The following is a 26,476-nucleotide window of genomic DNA, read 5'->3' on the forward strand; positions in this document are numbered from 1 at the left end:
CATACATGAATTTTTATCATTCACACTGGTAGGAAATAGGATCTTTTAATATTTTCTACAAAAAATAAAGAGTTGGTGAAGTTAGTGGGAACACTGAACAATTTCAGGAAAACAGCTACAAATGTTAGCAGTTACTTTGCTAAAGTTCAGTCCTATTAATGAAGAATCCCACTACTCACGCAGCATAGGCCTTTGCAATCCTCATAAAAAGCACCTCATCTCCTCCTTTATCTGGGTGATGTTTGAGTGAGAGCTGTCGATACTGTTTTTTGATTTCTCCTATTGATGCTCCCTACACGGGAGGGGGAAAAAACACACACACACACAAACAAACACCATAATTTAGCTGTAGGAGAATCATTTGATCTTTTCCCCAACAAGCAACCCCCAATAAATGCAACACAATAAGGCAGGATCTAGGTTATCATATTCCAATTGGAATCATTTTAAGGACCGCAACTTTGAATACCAGTCACAAGCAATGATATTCCCGTGCTTTGGACCAAGAGTTGGAAATGCTGCGGATTCAAGGTCTCACAATTCTCCACTTTCCCTTCTTCTGGAAGATGACCACCTCTGCATAATTAGCTGGAACAAATGCTACAGCTCACTCAGATGCAAGAAAATCGTCACAATATACTCACAGGGAATGACAACACCAGAGTCAGACTGATGGGGATGCAAAAGGGCTCAATGGAAAACCAACAGCGACTGTGAGAGCCACACCATAGTGCCTTACCATCATGGCAACAGCGTAGCCAATTGTGCCTGTTGTAAGGTATGTCGACCAAAAGCGCATCTCCTCCAGGGAATTTCAGGTACATCACAATGACGTTTGAGAATTCATCTCTGAGGCAATTTCAGGTTGGAGCAGAGTTCTGGTGAGTCAGTGTGATGTCCATGGGAATCATTGGTGGAGAGTGTTTAAAGTACCGCAGCGTTTTTCCTGGCGCGAGGCAGCATTTGCACTGCCAGTTTGCCAATGAGGGCATTTCAACCGAATTAAAAACAAATCAGACACTTCTATTCCAATATCAGCAGATCCAAAAGCTAAACCCATAACATCTTTTAACTTTTACATTTGCCTGTAATTCTTTTCAAAGTTCAAAATTAAACTTTTGAGACAATTAGCACTGTGCAATGCGCAGCCTTAACTTCTTAGTTATCTAAAATACTGTGGTTAGCTACCAAAGCTTTCCCCAACTTAAAGCACTTCCCAATGAGTGTTGAATGAAGAGTTAGCAAAGGCCTGAGCACAGACCCCTCTTCCTCATTCAGGATTAAGGAACAGTGAGTTTTGTGGGCGTAAGGAAAGGAGAAGGAACAAAAAAGGGGAAAGCAAATCAAATCTCGCTGCTATGCATTCAGAGTTTTTAAAAATCACATCAAAATGCTACTCACAGACTGGAAACTACGTGTTGTGTTACTTACAGGGTCCACACCAAGCACTTCGTACGGGTTGTATTCTTTCTCTCTATTCTCTATTATTGATACTTTGTACAAAAGGCAGCACAGTAATATCCAACCGCAAATCAGTGAAACTTTCCTGTTCAGAAAAGAGAAATTATTCAAATTAATTTGAAAAATCCATCAACCAACAAACCTAACCAGGCCTGGCCTAATTTCACAAGAGGTCACTCCTAACCCCTCTCTCTCATTAACATCTCTACCAGCAATCACTGCTATATATTTTGTTCCCACCCATATCTTCATTATGGCAATCAAAGCTCATTTGACTGTCCCCTGCTCTAACTCAAATATACGATAGCCGGTAGCAGATAAAAAAGGGAGTTCAAGAGAAACTTCTTTACGCACGGGGTGGTGAAAATGTGGAATTCACTGGTGGAAGCTATGGTTGAAGCAGAAAGCATTAATGTATTTAAGAGAAAACTTGATGTGTACGTGAAGGAGAAGGGACCACAATATAAAATTACATTTGTATATTGTCATGTCGGGTAGACGTCCCAATGCACTGGACAGTCAGGGATTTGGACCCCGAGCTGGTGGTCAGGATCGGGGAAAGTGAAGGGTGGCCAAAGGCTCGATCCAACAGAAGGGTTTTGAGACACAGTCTTACTCTCCTCCTGTAACCTACAGGCTTTCATCCTCAACTTTAACTTAGCATCACGCAACCACCAGAAGCACTCGTTTCATTTGTCCGCTCACCCACTCTTTGACTGCGGTGGTGGTGTCCTGCGTTACAGCTTCGGTCAGCACTTAACCTGGGTTCATTAGTAAAAATAAATTCCGCTATTTTGTCACAATCCTCATTTCAGTAAAACCCAGGCGTGTGTCTTTTGGGTGCACAATCGACACAGTGCAACAGAGTACTGCAATGAGGAGCAGTGCCAGTGGTCAGCCTGAGGCAAACTTACACACTTCTGGGAAGTAGGAGGATGAAATGAAAAAATAAAAGCAGAGGCATTAAACCAAGGCCCATTCAGGTGGACATTAAAGATCCCACGGCACTATTTGGGAAAGGGACTTACTCCTAGTGTCCAGGCCAACAATTCTCCAGAAACCTCCAGATTGTACCAAGTACAAAAAGCCAGTCAGTCACTACACTGGTCAATATATTACTGTAAATGACTGAGACCGTAACATATGAGGTGCTATAAAAATGCAATTTTTTTCTCTCTATTTTTGGAATGAAGAATTCCAGTTTGGTTGTAAAACCACAATTATGAGCTGAAGCGGTTCAGGGTGCCGCCTAGTTTTCACATGTCTGAGCCGCTCACTGCAACTGGAGAGCCTAAACATAAACATGTACTTTAGGCACCGAATCGATAACAGATGAATAAATTAGCTCCACCAGGAAAATTCCAAGAGTGAATTAATCCAGCCCACCGCTGTGCAGTCAAATTGTTCAGACATTGTCTGAAATTTTAAGAGACGTTTCTTTCAGTACGTCAGCTCGATAGCAAGTTTTGCAATCGGCCTCAGATATTTTTGTTTTGGGCTTTAAATGAAAGTCATGAATCATTAACACCATCTTGCTCAGCCAAACAGTGACTTTTCAGATCTGAGCAAGTCCAATGAATTTGATTCTTTGTCACCCTGCAAAGAGATTTTCAGAAAGGCAAATGGATCACAGTAGAGTTGAGAGGGATAGCTCATAGGCCGCAATAGGGATATTAAAGCACCCTCTTCAACAACCCTAAAAAAAATGCAATACACAAGAGAATAAACAAATGCATGATAACTGCAAGGATCAAATTCACTTTGTTCATTTAAGCACAAAATTCTTTTATGATTTTTTTTCAAAACGATAAATCACTAATGTTGAAAATTTTAACTTTAATTGAACACCATTGCAAAAGTTCATCTTTGCTTGAAAACCCTAGTGGCCAACTATTAGGTGGATGCATAAAAAATGTTATATCTGATTAGCATCACATTTGGTGAACATGTGTTCTGAAATATTCATTTAAGTGATCACTTTAGATGCCTCATCTTCAGCCTGGCCGCCAGTAATGTGACTTTAATAAGAGAGAATTACAAAAATCGCAGCAATCTCATCACTTGTGACTATCAATACCAGTTGCTCTAACCACTCTATCCCCAGGACTCCAATGGGGATATGAAAGCATTGAGACAAAGGGGATATGAAAGCATGTAAAAACAGCCTAAATTTGAGTAAGCAGGTTCAGGTATGGCTCTCACTGTGTGAAGGAATGTGTCAACAGTCCACATTAAGGCTGAATTTGGGATTACAAGGATTATTATTGTGTTATGTTCTGTTACGGAAAGACGATGCTCAGTGCTGCAGTACCCTGAGATTCTAGTCACCAGTGCAGTGTCCAGGCAGCGGCTGATAATCGGTAATGCAGCTTGGTTTTTAATCTAACCACACTGCACGATTGCTTTCTGTGCGCATGTTCCTCTGGATCATAGAATCACAAACACTTACAGCACAGGAGGCTATTTGGCCCATTGAGTCTGCTCTCCGAGCAAGGTACACTATCAATCCCATTTCCCTGCCCTACCCCCATACCCCTTTATGTTTCTTTCATATACCTAACCACTACCCTCTTGAAATCTACAATGGACTGTGACTACCATCTTACTTAGAAGGGAATTTCATATCCCAACAACTCTAACACATTCTACTGATTTTGTTTCTTACGTTTGTTAAGATTGGGAGGATGTCTCAAAGCATTTCACAGCATTTGCTGTAAAAGTGGCTATGTAGTTTGTAGGTGAATGCAGTATCCAAGTTACGCACAGCAATGTCTCACAACCAAGCTCTCTTTACGCTCTTCTTGCGGATGGATCACATTTTTACAAAATGTAAAGAATTTTGTTCAAGGCTAAAAGCTCAAAACTGGCCACCCCCCCAAAGATCAAGATTTCAAACGCTCTCCCTAATAGGGGTAAAGGAGCTTCAGACAGACTATACTCACTTTAGTGTCGGAGCTGTACTGTGCCCGGCTTTTCTTAAATGTAACTGGTACCACAAGCATTGCCCGTGTACTTTTCCTAATGTCTTTATCCTGCGTTTCTCTGTTCAAAGAAAAAAAGAGAATGAAACTGGTTATTTGCTGACAAAAATTATATTCTTCAGTTCATTTCCTTCCACCTTAGAGAAGGGAAGCCAGGGAACTCATTCCCAGACGCTTGGTCATCTCACTTCCAACCTTGATCTATGGAGAGATTGTTGATCCTGGTTAGGATGCCACCTGTGAACTAGAATTTTTGCTTCAAAACCCCTCCTACAACAACATCAACAAAATTACATTTGTATAGCACCTTTCACATCGGGAGGACATCCCAAGGTGCTGGACAGACACAGTTTCGGACCCGAGCTGAGGGTTAGGGAGGGTGGAGGGTAGGGGCAGAAGCAGGGAGGTCAAAAGCACAGTCGAAGAGGAGGGCCTTGAGATGGATCTTGAAGGAGGCAAGGGAGGGGGCGAGGTGGAGGGACTGTGGAATAGAGTTCCAGAGGGTGCAGGCAGAGTGGCAGACGGTCTGCCCGCTAATAGTGGGGCTAGCGAGGTGGGGAACGTGAAGCAAGCCGGAGCCCGCTGAACGGAAGGAGCGAGCGGGATGGTAGGAGGTTTGGAGATCGCAGAGGTAGGGGAGAAGCAAGGCCATGGAGGGCTTTGAAGGTGAGGACCAAGATCTTGGAACTGCATCCTCTGTGTGATGGGAAGCCATTGGAGTTGGGCAACAACAACATGCATTTATATGGAGCCCATCACGAAGGGTAGCACCCCAGAGCCCTTGAAAAAGAATCAGGGGAAAGAAATAGCACATGGGAGGCATGCACAGGTTGGTTGCCAGTGCCTCAGAGAGATGAGGAGCAAAATTGTAAATGTGAGAGAAAAATGGCACTTTGATTAAGATTCAACCTCCATCCCCTGCACCCATAAACAAATTGGCATTCCTTCAAGACTGCTTGTGGGACATTGCTGTGCCTGTATTGGCTGCTGCATTCACCTACAAAATACACAGCAATCACATTAATGTAAATTCTAGAAAGTGCTTTGAGACATTCTTCCAACATGAAAGATGCTATACCAACAACAACAACAACAACAAGATTCCATTTATAAAGCGCCTTTCACGTCAGGAGGACGCCCCAAGGCGCTGCACAGTTGGGTCAGGACCCGAGCAGGGGGGAAATGGTCAGGGTGAGGGGAGGGAAGGGAGGGAGCAAGGAGGGGGAAATGGTCAGGGTGAGGGGAGGGAAGGGAGGGAGCGAGGAGGGGGAAGAGAGTCGAGAGGGGAGCTGAAGGCACGGTCAAAGAGAATACCAAATATAAGGATTATAATACAATCATTACTCTCTTTGGAGCTGCCACAAAATATTTCTCAAAGTTCATCGCTTGTTTTACATTTTCATGCCAGTGCTTTTAGCTGGAACCTACAGTTACAGGAGGTTGGCCTTGAGTTGGAACAAGCTTCTCTGATGTAGCCCATCTGGTTACAAGAAGAAATTCCTTGCAGCTTATTTCCATATAGGAACAGCAAAATCATCAAAGCCTTCAGCGTGTATGAATCTGTGCCTGGCATGTATGCCAATGAGGTTACCAGAGGCAAACTCAGAAGTTTGTAATGAGTCATTTTGTTTGAAATAAAATCCCCTCCTCTCACTTTTACAATCAGAATTTACAATTAGATTTAGAGGATCAAGATAGATTCAGGAATCATGTAACCATTGCAACCTCACCAGGAGGATCACTATCCCCCTCCCCTCCCAAAAACTGATATTTTCTTGCATCAGGAACAGGTATCTAGCTTATAAGCAATGAAGCAATGAATTTGCTTATAAACAAAGGCATTACTTCATTGATCTCGTATCACAGGAGAGTTTCGGGTGCAGAGGAATTTTGCCCTATTTGATCTCATCCTCACTGTCCTTTCTGTTTACCATTATAGCATCAAATCATCTTTTAAATGTGTCCAGCGCTCTGGCCTCTATCTTTCTTACTCGCAAACTATTCCAGCTTTTCATTACCCCTTCTCCCAAGTCCCCACCACCGGTAAAGCAACACTTCCATGATGCGTATTCTAAAATGGCCTTTCACAATTTTGAACATGTGTCTAACCTAACAAGATGTCTGCAGTTCAATTTACATGAGATACACATTGCAATTGTTGTGCATTTCCTCATATATTGGTGCATTTGTTCCCTTCCTCCCATTAGTAGAGCAGCTTTCGAATGTCACTTACACTACTGCCTATCAGCCTGACTTGTATTGCACCGTGACAAGTGATTAGGGCCAAGTGAAAAGCCCTATCACATGTTAAGAAAGAAACCAACTATGTTACGCTCATTAGCGTAACATTACCGTGCCTTCAGCTCCCCTCTCGACTCTCTACCCCCTCCTCGCTCCCTCCCTTCCCTCCCCTCACCCTGACCATTTCCCCCCTGCTCGGGTCCCGACCCAACTGTCCAGCGCCTGACGTGAAAGGCGCTCTATAAATGCAATCATGTTGTTGTTAGTCGGTTTCTCACTCAGAGATGAATGCCTGGAGGCCTGAGTTAGGGAGCAACAAAACTGTCTGTTTCCCCCATCCATTTTCACCCAAAACGTAAGTAACTTTGAGAGCAGGCAAACATTGCTGTAGTTCATTTGGCCATGATATACAGAACCATGGCCTATGAATACCAGTATCTATTCCCAGACAGGCTATTGTTTTAGAATATGTTAGTGTCAGCCTGGCTCAGTTGGTAGGACCCTCATCTCCGAATCAGAAAGTTGTGGGATCAAGCTCTACGACGAGAATTTGAATTCAGTCTGGGGAATCAGGGAAATTCAAACAATTTCCACGTCTACTGCCACACTCATTTTTTGCTGCATGGGTGTTTTGTTAACAATGTCCCATTGACATGCCTCTGGATGGAAGACTTATTGGTAACTTGCAGGATATCATGCAAACTACTATATGATAGCAAAGGTCAGTTCACAGAGCCAGAACTGGGAGAGGAAGGAATGAAGGAAAAACATTAGAGAATGCATCATGCCCAGGCAATGTGTACCACACTCTAGTGACCTTGAGCACTTTGAGACATCTAGAAGACATGAAAAGCGCTATATCAAATGCAAGGATTATTATTTATTATTTTAGTGACTATTGCATAGACATCAGTAAAACCTTAATAGGAAACGGTAGGAAAAAGAGGGAGAAAAGCCGCAGAATTAATTGTAAATCAGCGTTTGGATAGAACCGATCAATGCACTTTGATTATATCTGCTAAAGCAGCACAGTCATTTTAGTTCTGGTAAGTTCTCCATGACCCCGGTGACAAGGCTGTAGTTGTGATAGCTCTTTTTGAGTCATTATTTATAGGGTGACCCCAGAACAAATTAAAGCTTCAAAATACACACCGCCATCTCAATCTATTTTCCTACATCAGATAAAATGAGTTGATATAGTGTGTAATGGGAGATCAAGCTCTGGCCAGATAATTTATTCAGGGGATCGCAAGCTACAGCGTATCCCTCCAGGTCTTTGCTTTCAGATATGTAGGTACTATATTTGCATTTCCTACGGCAACACGACTGAACTGAAATGACCTTCTGCAAATTCGTGGAATCTGAGCTTGAGCCTCAGCTCAATTGTTCAATAAACAAACATGTTCCCTTTTGCCAGGTTCTTTAAAAAATAGAATAAAGGTTGGTTACAACCTGAATTCAAGCTACTTCAACTTCTCAGCTCAATCTCAATCTGACCCATTTACCTGATTTATATTAAAATTAGGCATGCATCCGAGAATATGGGGGGAAGTCAGAGAGGAAATAGTAAATGCCCTGACTAAAATATTTCGAACATCCTTGGGAATCTAAATTTGTGCCAGGAGACTGGAGGGCAGTTAATGTAATGCCTCCACTTAAAAACATAGAATGAGACCAGCCAAATAATTATAGACTAACCGGTCAACCTAACAGTCATAGGGGGCAAACTTTTAGATGCTATAATATGTGATGATATTAATCGGTTGATTAAAGACAGTCGGCATGGATTTATTAAACATAGGTCTTGCCTGACAAATCTAATAAGAGTTTTTTGATGAGATAACCGAGAAAATAGATGCAGGTAATGCTATGGATTTTGTATACATGGATTTTCTGAAAGTTTTTATAAGACCCTGCGTAGGAGGCTTGTTAAAAAAAATAGGGTGCATAGTATTAATGAAAAGGTAGCAACATGGGTATAAAGTTGGTTAAAGGATAGGAAACCGGGTGAGAGTATGGGTTGTTATTCGCAATGGAGAGATATAAACAGTGGTGTCCCCCAGGAATCAGTATATGGGCCCCTGCTTTTCTCCATTTATGTAAATGATCTAGGTTCTGGTGTTAGGGGCACAATTTCTAAGTTTGCAGATGATATGAAAATAGGGAGTGAAGCTAACAATGAAAAAGATTCAATGAAGAACATAGACAGATTTGTTGATTGGACAGAGAAATGGCAAATTATATTTAATGTGGTCAAGTGTGAAGTTATACACTTTGGGAGGAAGAATAAGGAGAACAAGTATATGTTGCTTGGTAAAATATTAAAAGGAGTCGAAGAGCTAAGGGACTTGGGAGTTAATGTACATAAATCCTTACAGGTGGGAAGGCAGGTGGGCAATGCTGTCAAAAAAGCTACTGGAACCTTACAACAACAATTTGCATTTATACAGCACATCCACACGGGGTAGCATCCTGGAGCGCTTGAGTTTTATAAATAGGGGCATAGAATGCAAAAGCAAAGAGGTAATGCTAAATTTATATAAATTATTAGTTAGACTGCAGTTGGAATATTGTGTCCAGTATTGTTCACCCCACTTTTAGAAAGATATCAAGGCAATAGACTGGGTGTAGAGAAGATTTACTAGGATGTTACCGGGATGAGTGGTTTGGCTTATGAGTGGAGACTGGAGGAACTGGGACTTTTTCCGCTGGAAGAAAGAAGATGTAGAGGTGACCTGTTGGAGGCCTTTAAAATTATGAGGAGTTTTGATAGTCAATATTTCCGCGGATCAGTGAGTCAGACTAGAGGGCATGAATTTAAGATAGTTAGTAAATGAGCAAATGGGAGTTTAGGAGAATTTTTTCACGCAGAGTTGTTAAGATATGGATTGCCCTGCTGGGAGTGGTATTTGAGGCAATATCTATATTAGCCTTCAAGAGGGAACTAGGCAGATACCTTAAAAAGAGTCAGCTACAGGGGTATGGAGAAAGGGCAGGTAAGTGGGATTTAAAGGATTGCTGTTGAGGGACCCAGCATGTACACAATGGGCCAAATGCCCTTTTCTGTGCCATGAATTTCTATGGTTCTATGGCAAGCTTTTAAAAAAAACTTTAAATTCTGCTGTATTTTTCCTTTAGTACAGAGATGTTGCAATCTCAAACGGTTGAATAGAACGCTTAGTTATAAAAACAGCAGTTACCAAGCAGTTACCAAGTAGGGACACTTTGCCAGCATAGCTCCTGGGGCTAAACCAACAACAAAACATTTTCTGAAGGCCAGAATTTGATTCGAAAAGCTATTGCAGACTCCCTCTATTGCAGATAGCATTGATTAGTATTGTAACAACCTAAGAGGGCTTTTAGCAAAACTGCAAACACTGGAGGACAGGCACACCTCACAATTGTACAGTAGTTGGGAATCTCAAACCCATTTATAATAATTCTTGCATTTGATATAGCGTTTTTCACATCTTCTAGACATCTCAAAGTGCTTCACAGAATATACTGTAAAGTGAATTGTGTGTATATTTCTGGGCGAAACGCAGCAGCAAATGGAACACAGCAGTGTCCGTCCCACAGTCGTGAATTGTGACAAAATTATTATTGTTTTTTTTCTTGAGGGATTATTATCCCTGGAAAAGCGATTCGCCAATTGACTAATAACCGGGTTCTTACTTACTGCTAGGTAAGCAGAGACGTGTGGAGTAAGGAAACTTGCCCAACATTTCGCCCTGCCGGGAATCGAACCCAGGTCTCTCGCTTGTGAGGCGAGTGCTCTAACCACTGAGCTACAGAACTCCTGTACACTTATCACTTATATCGCCAAAAAGGTGAAGTACCAGTACCTTCGCTGCGATACTAAAAACTTAACGTCTATGTTGACATCAACAAACTCCTGCACACTTATGTTGACAGTAATAAAGGCATTGTTTTATTACCACTTATGTTAGCAATGTACCCTTAAATGACTTTTTTTTACTTATATGACTAGTTTTTGTAAATAAGTTAATGAAATTTATGTAAATAAGGTAATGAAAACATATGAATAAATGATTCAGGAATTTAATGTATGACTTTTTAAAACAAACCAGTGAAAGTACATGTAAATACATGGTACAGAAATTTTAATCACAGAATATCTATTGTCTACTTGTGATTGCCTATGTCGACAAAACATGAATGATCCCAACATACTGACATAAGTGGGTAGGTTTGTAGGAAAGCTATGGTGGGTGTAGTATCGGGTTAATCACAGCAGTCACCCATCAGTTATAAAGGTCAGAATATTAATTTAAATGTCACTGCATTACTCTGAGAAACTGAGAAACGATAGGATTACTGTATGAATTCAAGCATTAACTAGAAATACAAAATTTGGATGTTTACCTCCAAACCACTGCGCAGGCATTGAAACGTGATAACAATTCAATCAATTTGAATTTATCCGAAGCAGGTTTCCCAGCAGCAATATCTTAGCGTGCAATTGACATCCCATGTGAAAAAAAGGTTTTTATAAAAAAAAAGCAAGTACCTAGAATATCTGTTTTATCCCAAGCAGCAGATCCTGTTCACCTTAATGGATAAGCTTCATTATTAAGTCTGCAGCTTTGCACTTGTACCTGTATCCATAATTCCTCCGCTGGTGACATATTCTGCAACCATGCTTGACACAAATAGCCTGGACTTTACAACAAGTATTGAGGTTCCGTGGATCATCCCTCAGCACTCCATGAGCTGATGAGTTATGGAAGCCATACTTAGCCAGGACACAAGTCAAGCTAAAAGAATAATGATCCTTCCTTCTCTCCCCTCCAAGCGTCAATTTCTATGATTCCTTGTGGACCAATAACCCTCCAGTATCTCATCAAAATGGCCATTATTTACATGTGAACTGTGACAGTGAATGTCAGAAGGCTATTTGACTGTTAACTCCAAACACAATCACATCTTACCTCAATATCTAAACATTGGTACCTTCCAGGAGGGCTCTCTTGTTAGCAATCAGGAGTGAATACTCGGGCTGTTTTCTCCTCTCCATTAGTTAGGAGTACTGATACAAATTCTACCATTCAAACTTGAAACCTTCTTGGCTTTTCAAATTTGCTGTCAAAGCTCCATACCACTGTTTAAATTAAGTTGTTCATACATTTGTCCATAAACTTCTTGTAAATAAAGGAGAGCAATAGGTGAATTCATAAGCTTTTTAAAGATGGAGAACACAGCAATCCCGTATTGACAGCTTAAAGCAGATCTATGATGTAGGACAAGTCTATGCTTGAAAATTGAGCTCATGAAGTTGATCAGTCAATAACCAGAGCTGCTGAGAAACCAAGTGGGAAATGTATTGAAAGACCAGGCAATGCAAGTGACCGATGGTGGGGAAGTTTGGAAGAGTTAAATCATGTAGCGATTCAAGTCATCACACACTAGTCATAGAGGTGAACTTTCCCAGTGTATATGTACACATGAGACTGAATAATCCTAAAGTATTTATCATTCAACAGCTGGTGACTGGATGCAACCAAACCAGTTGTGATAAACCTAAATTAGTGTCACCATTTCATTTGTGTACAGATATAATGGAACCTTCTGTTCCCATTTCCTCCTTACAACATTCTTTAGAATAAGGCACTGAGCGCAAATCAGACAGAAATAATTGTCCCTGAACAGCGTGATTATCACTTTAGTAGACAGCTGAGTTGATGTGTTCATGATTAACACTACTGTGTCACAAAAAGACGGAAACCATACGCCTCTTAGAGCTTTTAACAAACTGGTTTGCAATAACAATTAAGAGTATTTAATCTCGATTCAAATTGCACTTCTCTGGATATTAGCTAATTATTCTGAGACTGCAGTTAAGATTTCTATTTTGCCACCATCCTCTCGCCCCACCCCCAGCACCCAATTAACAGAGGAATTAATTTATAATAATCCTTGCATTTGATACAGTGCTTTATTACATCGTTCAAATGTCTCAAAGCGCTTCACAGAATATACTGTAAAGTGAATTGACAGAATATACTGTAAAGTGAATTATTTTGCGGGTGAAACATGGCAGCAGTGTCCTACAAATAGCCATGAATTGAGTGACCAAAGTATTATTATTTTATTTATTTATTTTTTGAAGGAATTATTACCCGTGGAAAAGCGATTTGCCAATCGACAAACAATTGGGTTCCTACTACTTACTGCTAGGTAAACAGAGGCATTTGGAGTAAGGAAACTTGCCCAACATTTTGCCCTGCTGGGGATCAAAGCCAGGTCTTGATTCAAGGCGAGTGCTCCAACCACTGAACTACAGGACTCCAAGTCCATATCTGTGTCTAGCAGCCCATATACTTTCCTGCACTCTGTGCCCCCCCAGCAGATCGAATTCAAGATCCTCATTCTCATTTTTAAATCCCTCCACGGTCTCTCCTCACCCAACCCAGCTGCTCCCTTCACTCAGCAAACACCGGCTTGCTTCATGTCGTTTGCCTCACCCTCCGCACCATTAGTGGGCGTGCCTTCAGCCACTCTGCCCCACCCTCTGGAACTCCATCCCATACTCTCCACCTCACTCCCTTCCTTGCCTCCTTCAAGGTCCGTCTCAAGACCCTCCTATTCGACTGTGCCTTCAGTCATCCTCCTTCCCCCACTGCCTTCCACAGTCCCGACCTCTAGCTCGGGTCCGTAACACTAACTGTCCAGCACCTTGGGACGTCCTACCAACGTGAAATGCACTATACAAATGTAATTTTGTTTGGTGTTTGTTTTAAGCATCTACAGTTCAAAATTGTACGCCAAACCAAACAAGTCCCATAAATAAAACGGATCCAAAATTTCTAAGAAGCACAACGGACACAGCCAAGTGTTGTTGGACATCATCTGCTGCAAACAAGCCAAAGTGATAGATGGATATTGACATTGCAATTATTGTAACAATTTGGCTTTGGGTTCAGTTCCAATACCCCATCACAGTGGCTTAACAACTCACAGCCTAGACTCACACATGAAGATGGCAAGGTACCAGAGCTGCCAGTAACCAGTTAATTATACCACCCTGGGCAGCTCATGTCAGTCAAGGTTGGGACTAGAAAGCACTGGGTTTGAAATCTGGTGGGCCCACTCAGCTTTCACCCTATTGAAGGTAATAAATATTCACCTTTGTTTGTAATGAATCTTCTAGGGGAAAGAGAGGTAAGTTGCGTGTCCCGTTACTGGCTCTAGGAAGAGAGAGCTACGCAGTTCCTTATTCTAGACACTGATATTTATTATAATTTTTTTCATGCCTTACCTGGTTTGACAATAACTATTATTATTAATGTAATTGAAAAGACATGTAATACATTTTAAAAATGGTGCCACAATGCAGCTTTAAGAGGAGATCACTGATCAGGAATGCAATATACTGGAATGGGAAGATGAAATAACAGTATTGAGATAAACTGAATTTGCATCTTGCTGCCGAGTATAATAATGAAATTGGGTATAGATTTTTTTGGAGTTGGCTGCTTAAGATCAATTACACAGAGGGTATTTTAGCGGGCATTTAGAATTGGGATGGGTGTATTAACATGCATTTAGAATCAGGACAAACCCACTGGCCTCAATTATTGGAAGCCTTATAAAATGTGTGAAACTTCTACAACACAATCCACAAGACCAAAAGAACCCACTAACAAAGTGTAGCAGCCACCCACGGTGCCTGTTCACGTAATACTGGATGCTGTACATTCTTGGTCCTGAGAAGATTGAACTGACTGCCTCAGAAAGCCATTAAGAGAGTTGGTTGAGGAGTTCAAGTGAACGAGCGATAGATATTTGGTAAGTAAAGATATTAAGGAACAGAAAGAAACAATGAGAAAATGGAATTAAAGATTTCCTCTAGACTTATAGTACCAGCAGATTGTTTTTCCTGCATAACAAAATGTATCTAACGATTAACATTACTAATTCTGTGACAGAATAAAGTACTTGAAGACTTCCTCTGGCACAAGAACTTCAGCACTAGTTTAGCCCCATTTTAGTGAGGCATACAAGGGCTCATTACTGATGGCCTTATATTTGTACTAAATATTTGTACAAAAACAATTAACCAATGTAAAAAAAAAGGAATACTTGGTAACTGCAAATATCGGCCATCGTGTTTGGCCATAAAATATACATTTACCTGCAGTGTATCCAGTGAAGCACTTTGAGACATCTTGATGATATGATAAAGCACTATATCAAATGCAACAATTATTTAACTGAATTGTTTCTAATTAATTTAAGCACATTGGGACTTTGAGAAACAAATTTAAAACATTTTTATTGATCCAATGTTTCTGTAAAGTGCTTTGAGCCATTATCCTACATGAAAGGTGCTACATAATTGTAAATTGCTGTATTCTACTGAATTACAATCCTTGTTCTGTTCAGCGGATAAGCACATAAAAGGTATATTTACACTATTAACACTATATTTACACAACATATTTTAAAAAAAGGTTATTTACACAATTCCAATGCTGATGCAATTTTACACAAAGGCAACGCACAACGAAAGCTCACACCTACATAGCACCTTTTCATCTTATAAACCCATCTATCTAGTCCATCAGTTTAGTACACCAAGAACATCAAAAGCACCACGAGAAAACAGCATTAGATCTCTCACACATATGCTAGTCCAAAAAGGATCCCCAAATGTCGTCCAAATTATACAGTAATAAACCAAAACAAACAAAGCACTGATAAGACTGATTTCGCATGTGGTCCTGTCTCCAGTCTGTAACATTTAGCATTTTTAAATAAAGAAAATTCTCAGAAATTTCCACTTAAAAAACCTCTCAGATATTCTTAAAAGAGGATGAAACTTCGCAAAACAAGAAATGCTAGAAGTCTAGTTTGCTGCATGTCTCTGAGTTAAGTATTACAGTCTACAATGCTCATAACTGGACAGAACATTATCAAGCTACTGTAGTGCAGTTGAGCTTGACTTAAGGCAATAGTTCAACCAGATGTGAAATTGCTCTGCATATTATTTGGATTCAGGACATAGAACATTATGAAAACAAGGAATCATTTTTCAAGTACATCAGGGTCTGAAGGGAAGAAGTGTTTTTTTCTAAATCATAGCTACCCTGGGCTCCTAAATCAAAAAAGCACAAGGATGCAACTTCTACAAAAAAAATCTTATAAAGACCACAAAAGTCTTTTAACACTTTAAATAGTCCTGCTATGAGTTATATTGCTATGAGTGGCTGAGGTATAAATCTCAATGTTTCAGAGACAAAGTTGGATGCATTCTGTAGCTCAGGTACTAAGACCAAAAAAATCAATAACTCTCCATATCAAATTCAAACATCACTACGACAAATATGCCACAATGAATTATTGAAATGTATTAATTATGGTTATGCAGCCAATTGTTTCCATTTTAAAATAAATGCTGACTGCCATGCCAATAAACCAGACAAATGTGACCACTGTGAGTTTAAGCATATTTCTATCTCTATCCAGAATGCAAACAAAATTGCACAATATGCAGGAGAAAAATCAATGTGTGGAAATCATTTTAAATGTGAGTTTTTTTGATGCAGACTCGAGCATTGACACTTGCGAACAGCATTTTCTTTGCAGATTTTGGGGTAAATTTGCAGTCTGTGTGATAATTATCCATTGGAAGAGCCAGAGGTGTGGCATCTCTCTCTCTCTTGTTAAACTCAATGGTGAAGAAGTTCTGAAGGCAGGTACATGACCATCTGCAACCAGGGCTCCCTCTGCCTCCTCGATCTCTCTGCTGCCTTCGACACCGTCAGCCACTCTATCTTCATCTACCACCTCTCCTCTCACCTTAACCTTCATGGCTCTGCCCTTGACTAGTTCAGATCGTACCTCTCACACCACCTCCACTTCATCTCCACAAACGGTTTCTCCTTTAGACCCCACGCCATCTCCTGCGGCGTTCCTCAAGGCTCTGTCCTTAGTCCCTTCCTCTTCAATATCTATATACTCCATCATCCACAGACATGGGATCAACTTCCACATGTATGCGGATGACACCCAACTGTACCTCTCTGCCTCCACCCTCAACTCCAGGACCACTGTCTATCAGACATCAAGTCCTGGATGAGAGCTCATTTTCTTCAGTTGAATGTCAACAAGACCGAGGCCCATCTAATTGGCTCCTGTCAGCGCCTCCACACCTCAGGCGCTGACATCATCACCATCCATGGTCGCACACTCCACCTTACTAGGTCAGTCCGGAACCTCGGCGTCCTGTTTGACCCTCAACTATCCTTTCTTTCCCATATCTGTGCCATGACCCACTCTGCCTTCCTCCACCTCTGCAACATCACCCAGCTCCATCACTGTCTCGCACCACAGGCCGCCGAAACCCTCATGCACGCATTCATTGCATCGAGGCTCGACTATGCAAACTCCCTGCTTATCGGCCTCCCCAACTCCTCCCTCCATAGGCTGCAGATCATCCAGAACTCTGCACCCCGTATCCTCTCCCGCACCAGGTTCCTTGACCGTATCACCCCCATCCTCGGCCGACTCCAATGGCTTCCCATCACACAGAGGATACAGTTTAAGATCCCGGTACTCACCTTCAAAGCCCTCCATGGCCTTGCTCCCCCCTACTCTGCAACCTCCTAATCCCCTACCATCGTACTCGCTCCTTTTGTTCAGTGGGCTCTGGCCTACTTTATGGCCCCCGCCTTGCTCGCCCCACTATTGGTGGGGGGCCTTCTGCTACTCTGCCCCCACCCTCTGGAACCCCATCCCGCAGTCCCTCCGCCTCGCCCCCTCCCTTGCCTCCTTCAAGGCCCATCTCAACCCTCCTCTTCAACCGAACTTTCACTCATCCTGCTTCCCCCTCTGCCCTCCTCCCTCCCCGATCCCGACCCCCAACTCAGGTACGAAACTCTGACTGTCCAGCGCCTTGGAACGTCCGCCCGATATGAAGGCACTATACAAATGTAATTTTGTTGTTGTTGTTGGACTTCCAACTGCACGTCACAGACTTCAACTGCTAGTCAGTGGTTTACCAGCCTTGAGTTTTTTGCTCACTAAAAGTCAATATGCTTTTGACTGGCTGTTGAAGCCTGTGATCCATAAACTGAAAATCTAGCAGCACCTATTTCATAGACTTTACCATTGAGAATGGGAGTTTAGGGGGGTATTATATCCTACCTCTGACCCATTCAATGCGATCAATATCAATCACATGGTCTGTAAATTAACCTCTATTTTAGAAACAGAAAACCAATATCACTGATAGCACCCATAGGTGCTTAATACCAGTGTCATACCCCTGAAGTTGCATAACCAATCTAATCAGAGAAATTTCTCTTGTGTAAACGGAGCAACTTTGACAGATTTTTTTCATTACAGCACATTGTCAAAGTTGCTACACTGAGCAGCAAAAGCCATTTTATCCTCTCCACCCACGTTAACATCACAGGATACAAGGGCCACAAGTCAAAAACCAACACCCATCAGGTAATAAGAAAACACATGGGTCACTAAAGTATAAAAGAAGAACTTCTGCTGATAGTCAGTATATAAAGGGAAACACTTTTTTTATAAAGCAGTTGCCTGAGTTCAATGCTTCAAACCCTACATTATAAAAAGACATGGTAAAATGGCTGATTTGTAGGTTGTAAGGTCGCCAATGATGTCACTTCCTTCGTGAAGAAATATCAGCGGTGCTTTCTGCATACAGCATGTGCAGTGTGCAGGAAGTGATATCAGAAGCACTTCCTACTCCTAGTGCCCGTGTACAACGTACAGAAAGGGTCAATAGCAATGACCTAAGAAAATGGAAGGCAATTATTTTGTGTTGCTGATGGGATTTGGGTGTCCCATTTTCACGTTTAAAAAAAATGTAAGAGGCAATACCCAACCGTATTATAAGTGAACCTGCAATATACCAAGGCACATTATAACAGGTTTCTCAAATATTAGGACTGTAGGAATCTAAGCGGATCAGTTAGTGGATCATGTGCTGGATGTACTTGCTGCTGGGAAGCCTTCATTGTAGGGAATCAGTAAGACTTCAGATACAGTATTCAGCAAGTATATTGATGTGTTTCAAGGTCTTAGTTGTTTTCCTAGAGAACACAGCATCAAACTGTTAGGCAATAAACAGGCAGCAATTGAACCTTGCAGAAAGGCACCATTTACACTGAAAAATAAAACAATTGAACTGCACAGTATTACTGGCACGATTACAAAATGCAATGACCTCAAAACATGGATGACCGCCACCCCCTCCAAATGATTGGGCACAAACAAATGGACAGGTGTGTCTTGATCTACATATTCTATAGAGGGAGCACTCAAATTACCCACTGGTTACGGAGCAGCAAAGTCAAAGGCTAAAATCCTTCATGCAACTAGCATGGTTGAAAAGAACATAAGGGAAATCAAGGTAGGTCAAAAGGTAGCAAGGTCATGTGAAGTTTACATTTTAAAATCCTGTAAAGGAAAGGAAGACTGGTGGAGGTAAAGAGCTCCAGAGGCATGAGGTTGTGGGTGGTTGCGTGGAGGATAGAAAGACATTAAAAGTGGAAAACAATGACATGAGTTTTGATGCAAGGAGACAGGGCATTCAGGAGAAACGATATCTTGCACTCACTTGGGAGAAACAAAGTTTGGAGGAAACAGAAGACAGTGGTTTTATGGTGGATTTGGGGAGTGGGAGGGGAGAGAGAGTGAAGAGATAGAGAAAAACGTGATGCCCAGAAATTAGGGAAGGTTTACCTCAAACATTAATCATTTTCTTACTGTCTGGCAATAAACACAAGACGGGCAATAAGACTTTCCACAACGATTGCTCTCTCCAATTCTAATATTTAATTCTTGAGTAAATTTGGGTTTTACAGAGTTAAGAGCAATTGAGAAAAATAAAGGATTGGCACAGAAGAGGAAAACCAAGCTTTTTGTTGGTCACTGTAGCACTGAAGTGGTGAGAATTCCAATTTAGATCAGAGAAGATTGTGAGGTCCTGAAAGTCAACAGTCACAGAAAGGATTAAGGCAGAGATATCCAAGTTCAGAGGTGCTAGATATTGGTTAGGAAAGAAGAATTACTAACTCTAATGTTTCATCTGCTGCCTTTGAAGAATTGAAAGAAAAAGATTAATTCTGCCCTCTTTGAAGGGCAAGCAGGACTTGAAGCTTTAATAATTCAGCCATTGCACTGCGAGGAGTGAAGATTGTGTGCATGGATGGCATCCAATCTGGAAGAAATTGCTTATGGGAAACAGACGAGATCCAGTGTAGCAGCCAAGCTGAAAACATATTGGCAATGGTGGATTAGGCCATAACTCTCAAGGTGATTGAGAGCTGATGGCAACTACTTTAGAGTATACAGATGGAAGCCAAAGTAGGCAGAGTAAGGGTAAAACAAATATACAGTCAATTCACTTTACAGTATGTTCTGTGAAGCGCTTTGGGACGTCCTCCTGACGTGAAAAGCGCTATATCAAATGCAAGGATTATTATTATTATTATTATTATTATTAAAAGGCATCATCTTCCGTAGGGACTGGTGGTGTGTAGGAGGATCATAAAGTTTTGTTCAAGGTCATTCTAGATAGCAAATGATTCCATTTCCTGGCCTGAGTGGTAGCAGTTGAGAAGCTGAGCCACTTTGATCGTGAAATTCCCAAGAATAATGATTTCAGCAGGGGAGAAGTTAAAGAGTTCCTAGATTTGATTTTGTTTGACAGAGAGCTGAAAAAGGTCTGACAAATTATCCACGTTGGGGAGCAACAGAGGCATCAGAGGAATATAATGAGGTCAAGATGTCAATGGAAGGAAAGGCGAAATTTTGGTTTGACTGAGAAGGATGTGTACAGAACCAAAATTAGTGGTTGTTGCAAATGTTAGAAGCTTAGACTGTGTAAGAAGATGCAATAGCGGATGAAACATTGGAGCTAACATTTTTCACATTAGGTGGTTCAAGTGGATTTCAGCAATTGTATTTTGATGCACATTTACATCTGTGTATTTTTAACGTACTCTTGGAAAGGTTCTGCCACTTTTGCCTTACTTTTGGAACCTCCAGGGTACCTTAAATGTATAGACTCATCAATTCCTACATAGTTCACAGACAGTGTTTGAAAAACATGAATAGCATCATTGTTTTGACGTTGACTCAACAGGAACACAAGTTTCAGGTTAGGGAAGGGAAGAACCTGCTACATTTCTGAGCCCTCTTCAAAGCTCTCTGTGTATGAGGCCACCAGTAATAATAATAATCCTTGCATTTGATACAGCGCCTTATCACATCTTCTAGACGTCTCAAAGCACTTCACAGAATATACTGTAAAGTGAATTAACTGTATATTTGTAGGCAAAATGCGGCAGCCAATTGCGCACAGCAGTGTCCCACAAACAGTCGTGGATTGAAGTGACCAAGTTATTATTGTTTTTTTTCTTGAGGGATTATTATTAGGCGTGTGGAGTAAGGAAACTTGCCCAGGTGTCTCGCTTGAGAGGCGAGTGCTGTAACGACTGAGCTACAGGACTCCACAGTAAGGTTAGTGTGACATCCTCTACAATCGAATGACCTGCCAACACTCACACATGAATAATAGCCACTTGAGCAGCATAGCAAAGAACAATAAGAGCCCATGGAACTACACTTCAATAGGAGGATGCCAGACCAGGAGCATATTTCTCTTCGACCGTGCCTTCAGCTCTTCTCTCGACTCTCTACCCCCTCCTCGCTCCCTCCCTTCCCTCCGCTCACCCTGACCATTTCCCCCCTGCTCGGGTCCCGACCCAACTGTCCAGCGCCTTGGGACGTCCTCCCGGCGTGAAAGGCGCTCTATAAATTAAATCTTGTTGTTGTTGATGTCAATGGGGAGAAAATCAGAAAAAAGGGACTTTTTTTTAAAAATGACAAATATTTATTGTCCTGTTCGACCCTCAACTGTCCTTCATCCCCGACATCTGTGCCATGGTCCACTCCACCTTCCTCCACTTCCGCAACATTGCCTTGCTCCGCCACTGTCTCTCATACCAGGCCGCCGATACCCTCATCCAAGCATTCATAACATCCAGGCTCGATTACGCAAAATCCCTGTTTGTCGGCCTCCCCAACTCCTCCTTCCACAAGCTGCAGATCGTCCAGAACTCTGCAGCCTGTGAAATCTCCCGCACAAGACTCCACGGCCCTATCACCCCCATCCTTGCACGGTTCAACTGGCTTCCCATCACTCAGAGGATACAGTTCAAGATCCTGGTCCTCACCTTCAAAGCCCTCCATGGCCTTGCGCTCCCCTGTCTCTGCAACCTCCTAACCCCCTACTAACCTGTCCATTCCCTCCGCTCAGTGGACTCCAGCCTGCTTCACGTTGCCCGCCTCATCATTGGTGGGCGGACCTTCAGCCTCTCTGCCCCCACCCTCTGGAACTCCATCCCACAATACCTCGGGCTCGCCCTCTCCCTTGCCTCCTTCAAGACACTCCTCTTCGACAATGCCTTTGGTCACTCTCCTACCTCTACCCTCCCCGTCCTCCATCCCTCTGATCCCAACCCCCAGCTCGGGTGCGGACTCCTGACTATCCTTGGGACGTCCTCCTGACGTGAAAGGCACTATACAAATGTAATTTGTTGTTAAATTAACTTTTATAGAAAACCCGGACATACACCAAGGTATTTAACCTGAGAAACTAAAACACAAAGAAGTAACAGCAATGATTCACCAAATGATTCATTTCCTAGAAGACTACCTAATGGCAAAACTACCTATCTCATCAGTACCAGAAACAAATCACCCAGTAGTCACAGTTAACCAAATGGGAAATATCATGGTAAGAATTTCCATTGCAGGCAGTGTTTTTTTTGCAAGTAAGAAAGAAAAGTGGTTTGGATTTTTACAGGGCTGAGAGAGAAAAGGACAGAGTGAAAAGGAAAGAAAGTCAGAGAGATGACCAGCACAATCTCCTACTATAATGGTGGAACAATTTTTTTACTTAGCTCTGTAGTCAATTTGTATTTTGCAGGATGTCCAATTATCTGTACTGTTTGCTTATCTGCAAAGGGGCAATCCCAATTTGTGCGGATTATCATTTCTCTATTGTATGTTCAAATATAGAAGGAAATGTTGTTAATGATGTTTACTTGTAATTATTTTCACCTGCATGTACAGTACAGTATATGGTCAGACTGCAGTTAGAAACCAATCATAACCTTTTCATCAGTAATCAGACAAGTGACAGCTGAGAATGAAAATATGCAGATTCTCCAAGAGATGACACAAAATGGATGGCTAAAGCAATAGAGACCATGCTCCAAGGAAACTGGATTACAGAATTGAATTCAGTGATAGTTTGAAAAAAATATGCTTTATGGTCTCTGTAAGAAAATATTACAGAAAACTCATTTGGAACATCTTGGTGTTGAGAAACACAAGCAACGAAACTATTAAATCATGCAACAAGAAAGTTTTAACCAAGATCCACATAATCAGCCTGTCTCAGTTGAAAGCTCATGCTTCCCTCCGATTCAGAAGGTTGTGGGTTCAAACCCTATATCAGGGCTTTGAATTCACAGACTAAGCTTCACAGGCAAATGCATTGCTGGGGTATGCTGCATTGTTGGGAGCTGCCATGCATCGGATGAAATATTAAACTGAGATATTTGCTTCAAATCTCTGAATACAAATCAAAACAAAATGTTCATAGATGCAGCTTACTATTCTAATTACTCAGAAATCTGCCTACAGCATATACCTGTAGTAAAATTATTATTCAAACAATTAAATATGCATTTTCTAGAAATGGTATAGCAAAAGACAATATATTTTTGGAAGGGCGAAATTTAACGCTATTTCCAGCCCAAAAACTCTAATTTGGAGTATCTTCAAGAAAACACGACAATCAAGATCTTCAGGGGAATCAGGAACAGTGGACACCAACTATAAATGTGTTTCCTAGTGCCTATAATAGCACACACCCTTTCTGCATAGTTCTTACCATTGCAACTCTCATCTACATGCATATTATATATATATACACACATATATATATTATATACACACACATATATAAATATATTATATGTATATAAATAAAGGTCAACATACTGAAAGTTAGCCATTCTGGCAAAATGCTTGAGGCAAAGAAGAGCCAGAATAAGCAGCAGAAATTCCATCATGACCAGCATACAAACGTCTAACTTTGTTATGAACTGGTAGGTTCAGTTTATGTCAGAAATAAGCAAATCAGGAGTCGTCAGAGAAAGGAACAGTGTTAGGCCAAGTTGCCCATGAGTCTTACCATGGTGAAAACAAGGAGAGGTGCAGAGCTTCAGCAAAATCAAAGACCTTAAAGGGATATTCAGGATTCATTACCTAATGTGGAGTCATAAATTACAATCTAAACTACATGTAACATGCAGACTATTAAGTTTAAAAAATTAGCTGAGATCCAGCCTACACTAATTCTAAAAACATTCCATACACAGAAAAAGCTATCAAGACTAGATCACAATTAGAAATAAAAAAATCAGGGATAGACTTAATGAGTGATGTTCAACAGTGTTATGCTGTAAATTGAATTTTATCTAGTTACAATGTTTTGTGGATCATAAGCTTTATAGAACTACAATTTTAATGTTTGAAGTGCATTTTTAGATACTGGATCATTATTGTTACAAGATATGTTCACTCATTGCTAGTCCTTCATTTTAAAAGGGCAAATACAAATAATATTGATCAAAACACAAAATACTGCAGATGCTTGAAATCTGAAACAAAAACAGAGAGCTGGGTAAACTGTTCTCAGTTCTGACGAAGGGTCGTGGACCCGAAAGGTTGACTCGCTTTCCTTTCTCCATAGATGCTGCCGGACCTGCTGAGTTTTCCCAATTCTCTGTTTCTGTTTCAAATAATATTGATGCCTGATTTAGACTGCTTGAAGCTGTGGAGTGATTTGGAGTAGGGAACAGAAATTATACAACATTCACAATCAATTGCACACTCAGATGTGCTCGAATATCAAAAGACCAGCCACTTGACCAGCTCTTTAATAATTTTTCAACTGAGGCCAAATACTGTTGTGCTGCACACCCAAATTCACAATACTGTTATGGTACAAACCCTGCCAAACCCACTTCAAGGTGGTCTCAGTAAGCCTACTCCCAAAGTCGCTTACTTGCCAAACACAGCTCAATCACATTTATAACATGATTCTCCCACTGCCCCATAATCTGCAAGAGGCACAACAAAAACTGGGCAGTAGTACCATTGCATCAAAATCTCTCATGATCATTAAACTGCTTGCACAGCCACTGCAGACACGTTGTCTTATGAGACAGAGGTGTCCTGTAGTAGAAGACAAAGGTACGTGTGTGTGTAAAAAAAAAGACGATTAACAAAAGTCTTCCTGAGACCTATACACCTATATTCAACACAAGACATGGGAAGTTTCCCTTTTCCACTGAGGGTCAGATTGAACTACAAGTTATAGATATGGTCGAGCCACACAGAGTGCAGCACATGCACGAAACTGGACCGCCTGTTAAGTGAACCTTGCAGAAAGCAGCCCTTTAAAATGCAATTTTCGACCAATGCTTCTTCATCGGGTGTCGGGGAGCGAATGAAAAGAATCAATCCATCTGCTGCCTATTTTAACCAGATCTGGGGGACGCGGAGGGGGTGCAGGAAGCTGTTCGTGTTACATGTTAAACGGGTATCAAAAGCCAAAGCCCTACGAGGTTTTGCGAAACGAAACGCTTAGAAATTCGGAACGAGTCTAAAACCTGCAGTTTATTCCCCGGGAAACTTTTAGCGCAGGTTCCGCGTGGGGCCGGCGGGCAGCCCAGGCCAGGCCAGGCCAGGCCAGCACAGGCCAGCACAGGCCAGGCCCGCCTCACCCCCGCAACCAGGGCAGGCCCCGCAGCACAGGCCGTGCTGGGGGGGGGGGGGGGGGCACACAAGCCCGAGGTGGAGGGGGGGAGGGAGGAGGGGGAGAAAGAAAAGAAAATAAAGGAGGAAGAGTCGAGGCTCCGGGCGGGCGGGCCGCCGGGCGGTATTAATACCGGGGGAGAGGGAGTCAAACGATGCGGAGTCCCCGCGCTCACCGTCAATCAGGTCTCTGGGCCACAGGTAGAAGGTGGCCGGGATCACCAGGAGCCCCACGAACGAGGTGAGGAAGTAGAAGGAGGTATTGCCGCTGTCATCGTACTGAAACTGCTGCCCGGCCATCGCCAGCCGCCCGACACCAGCCGCTCGGGCCTCGCTCTCGCTCACTCGCAGCACGGACGTGGCACTGCGCACGCGCAGCAAACGCCGCGGCCGCAGCGTGCGCACTCTCGCGCTGACGCTGACGCGCGCGGGGCGGCGCGGCGCGGGGCGGCGGTCACGTGCTCACACCGGCTCCTCCCCCACCCCCCCATCGTGCATTCGGCACTGACAAAGTGGAGCTCTGAGCCCCAGTCACACGGCGGACCCGCCCTCACCTCCCTTATTAGGGTATAGCATACACCTGCACCACATGCAACCTCTGGTCACACGCTGAAAAGACAAAACACAATCCATAAAATGGTCACTTCAGTCCACAGCTGTCTGTGGGACGCCACTGTGCGCAATCGGCTGCCGCGTTTCGCCCATAAATGTGCTGTCAATTCACTTTACAGTATATTCCGTGAAGCGCTTTGAGACTTCTCGCAGACGTGATAAGGTGCTCCATCAAACACAAGATCATTATTATAATAATTATTATATATGGCCTATATATAATATATAATATAAAGCTGGATGAAAGGGCAGCAGTGCATTCAGTCCCATTTACCTGCATTTTC

The 26,476-nt window shown here is 42.1% G+C and overlaps 1 protein-coding gene and 1 non-coding gene across 2 annotated transcripts in view; both read right to left on the reverse strand.

Annotated features, from left to right (window-relative positions):
• sec63 (SEC63 homolog, protein translocation regulator) overlaps window positions 1-25,950 on the reverse strand; it is a 47,786-nt gene extending 21,836 nt beyond the window's left edge. The window contains exons 1-4 of the mRNA XM_007892897.2: window positions 25,757-25,950; window positions 4,404-4,503; window positions 1,432-1,546; window positions 180-292 (exon numbers count right to left, since the gene is read on the reverse strand). Coding sequence (XP_007891088.1) covers window positions 180-292; window positions 1,432-1,546; window positions 4,404-4,503; window positions 25,757-25,880 — 452 coding nt within the window. The 5' untranslated portion in view covers window positions 25,881-25,950. The remainder of the gene's footprint in view (window positions 1-179; window positions 293-1,431; window positions 1,547-4,403; window positions 4,504-25,756) is intronic.
• Window positions 10,410-10,481, reverse strand: trnav-cac. The gene has a single exon. It is a non-coding gene; the product is annotated as a tRNA-Val (tRNA).
• Window positions 25,951-26,476: the final 526 nt, after the last annotated feature.

Source organism: Callorhinchus milii, unplaced genomic scaffold, assembly GCF_018977255.1.
Source record: "Callorhinchus milii isolate IMCB2004 unplaced genomic scaffold, IMCB_Cmil_1.0 Scaffold3, whole genome shotgun sequence".
Lineage (NCBI taxonomy): Eukaryota > Metazoa > Chordata > Chondrichthyes > Chimaeriformes > Callorhinchidae > Callorhinchus > Callorhinchus milii.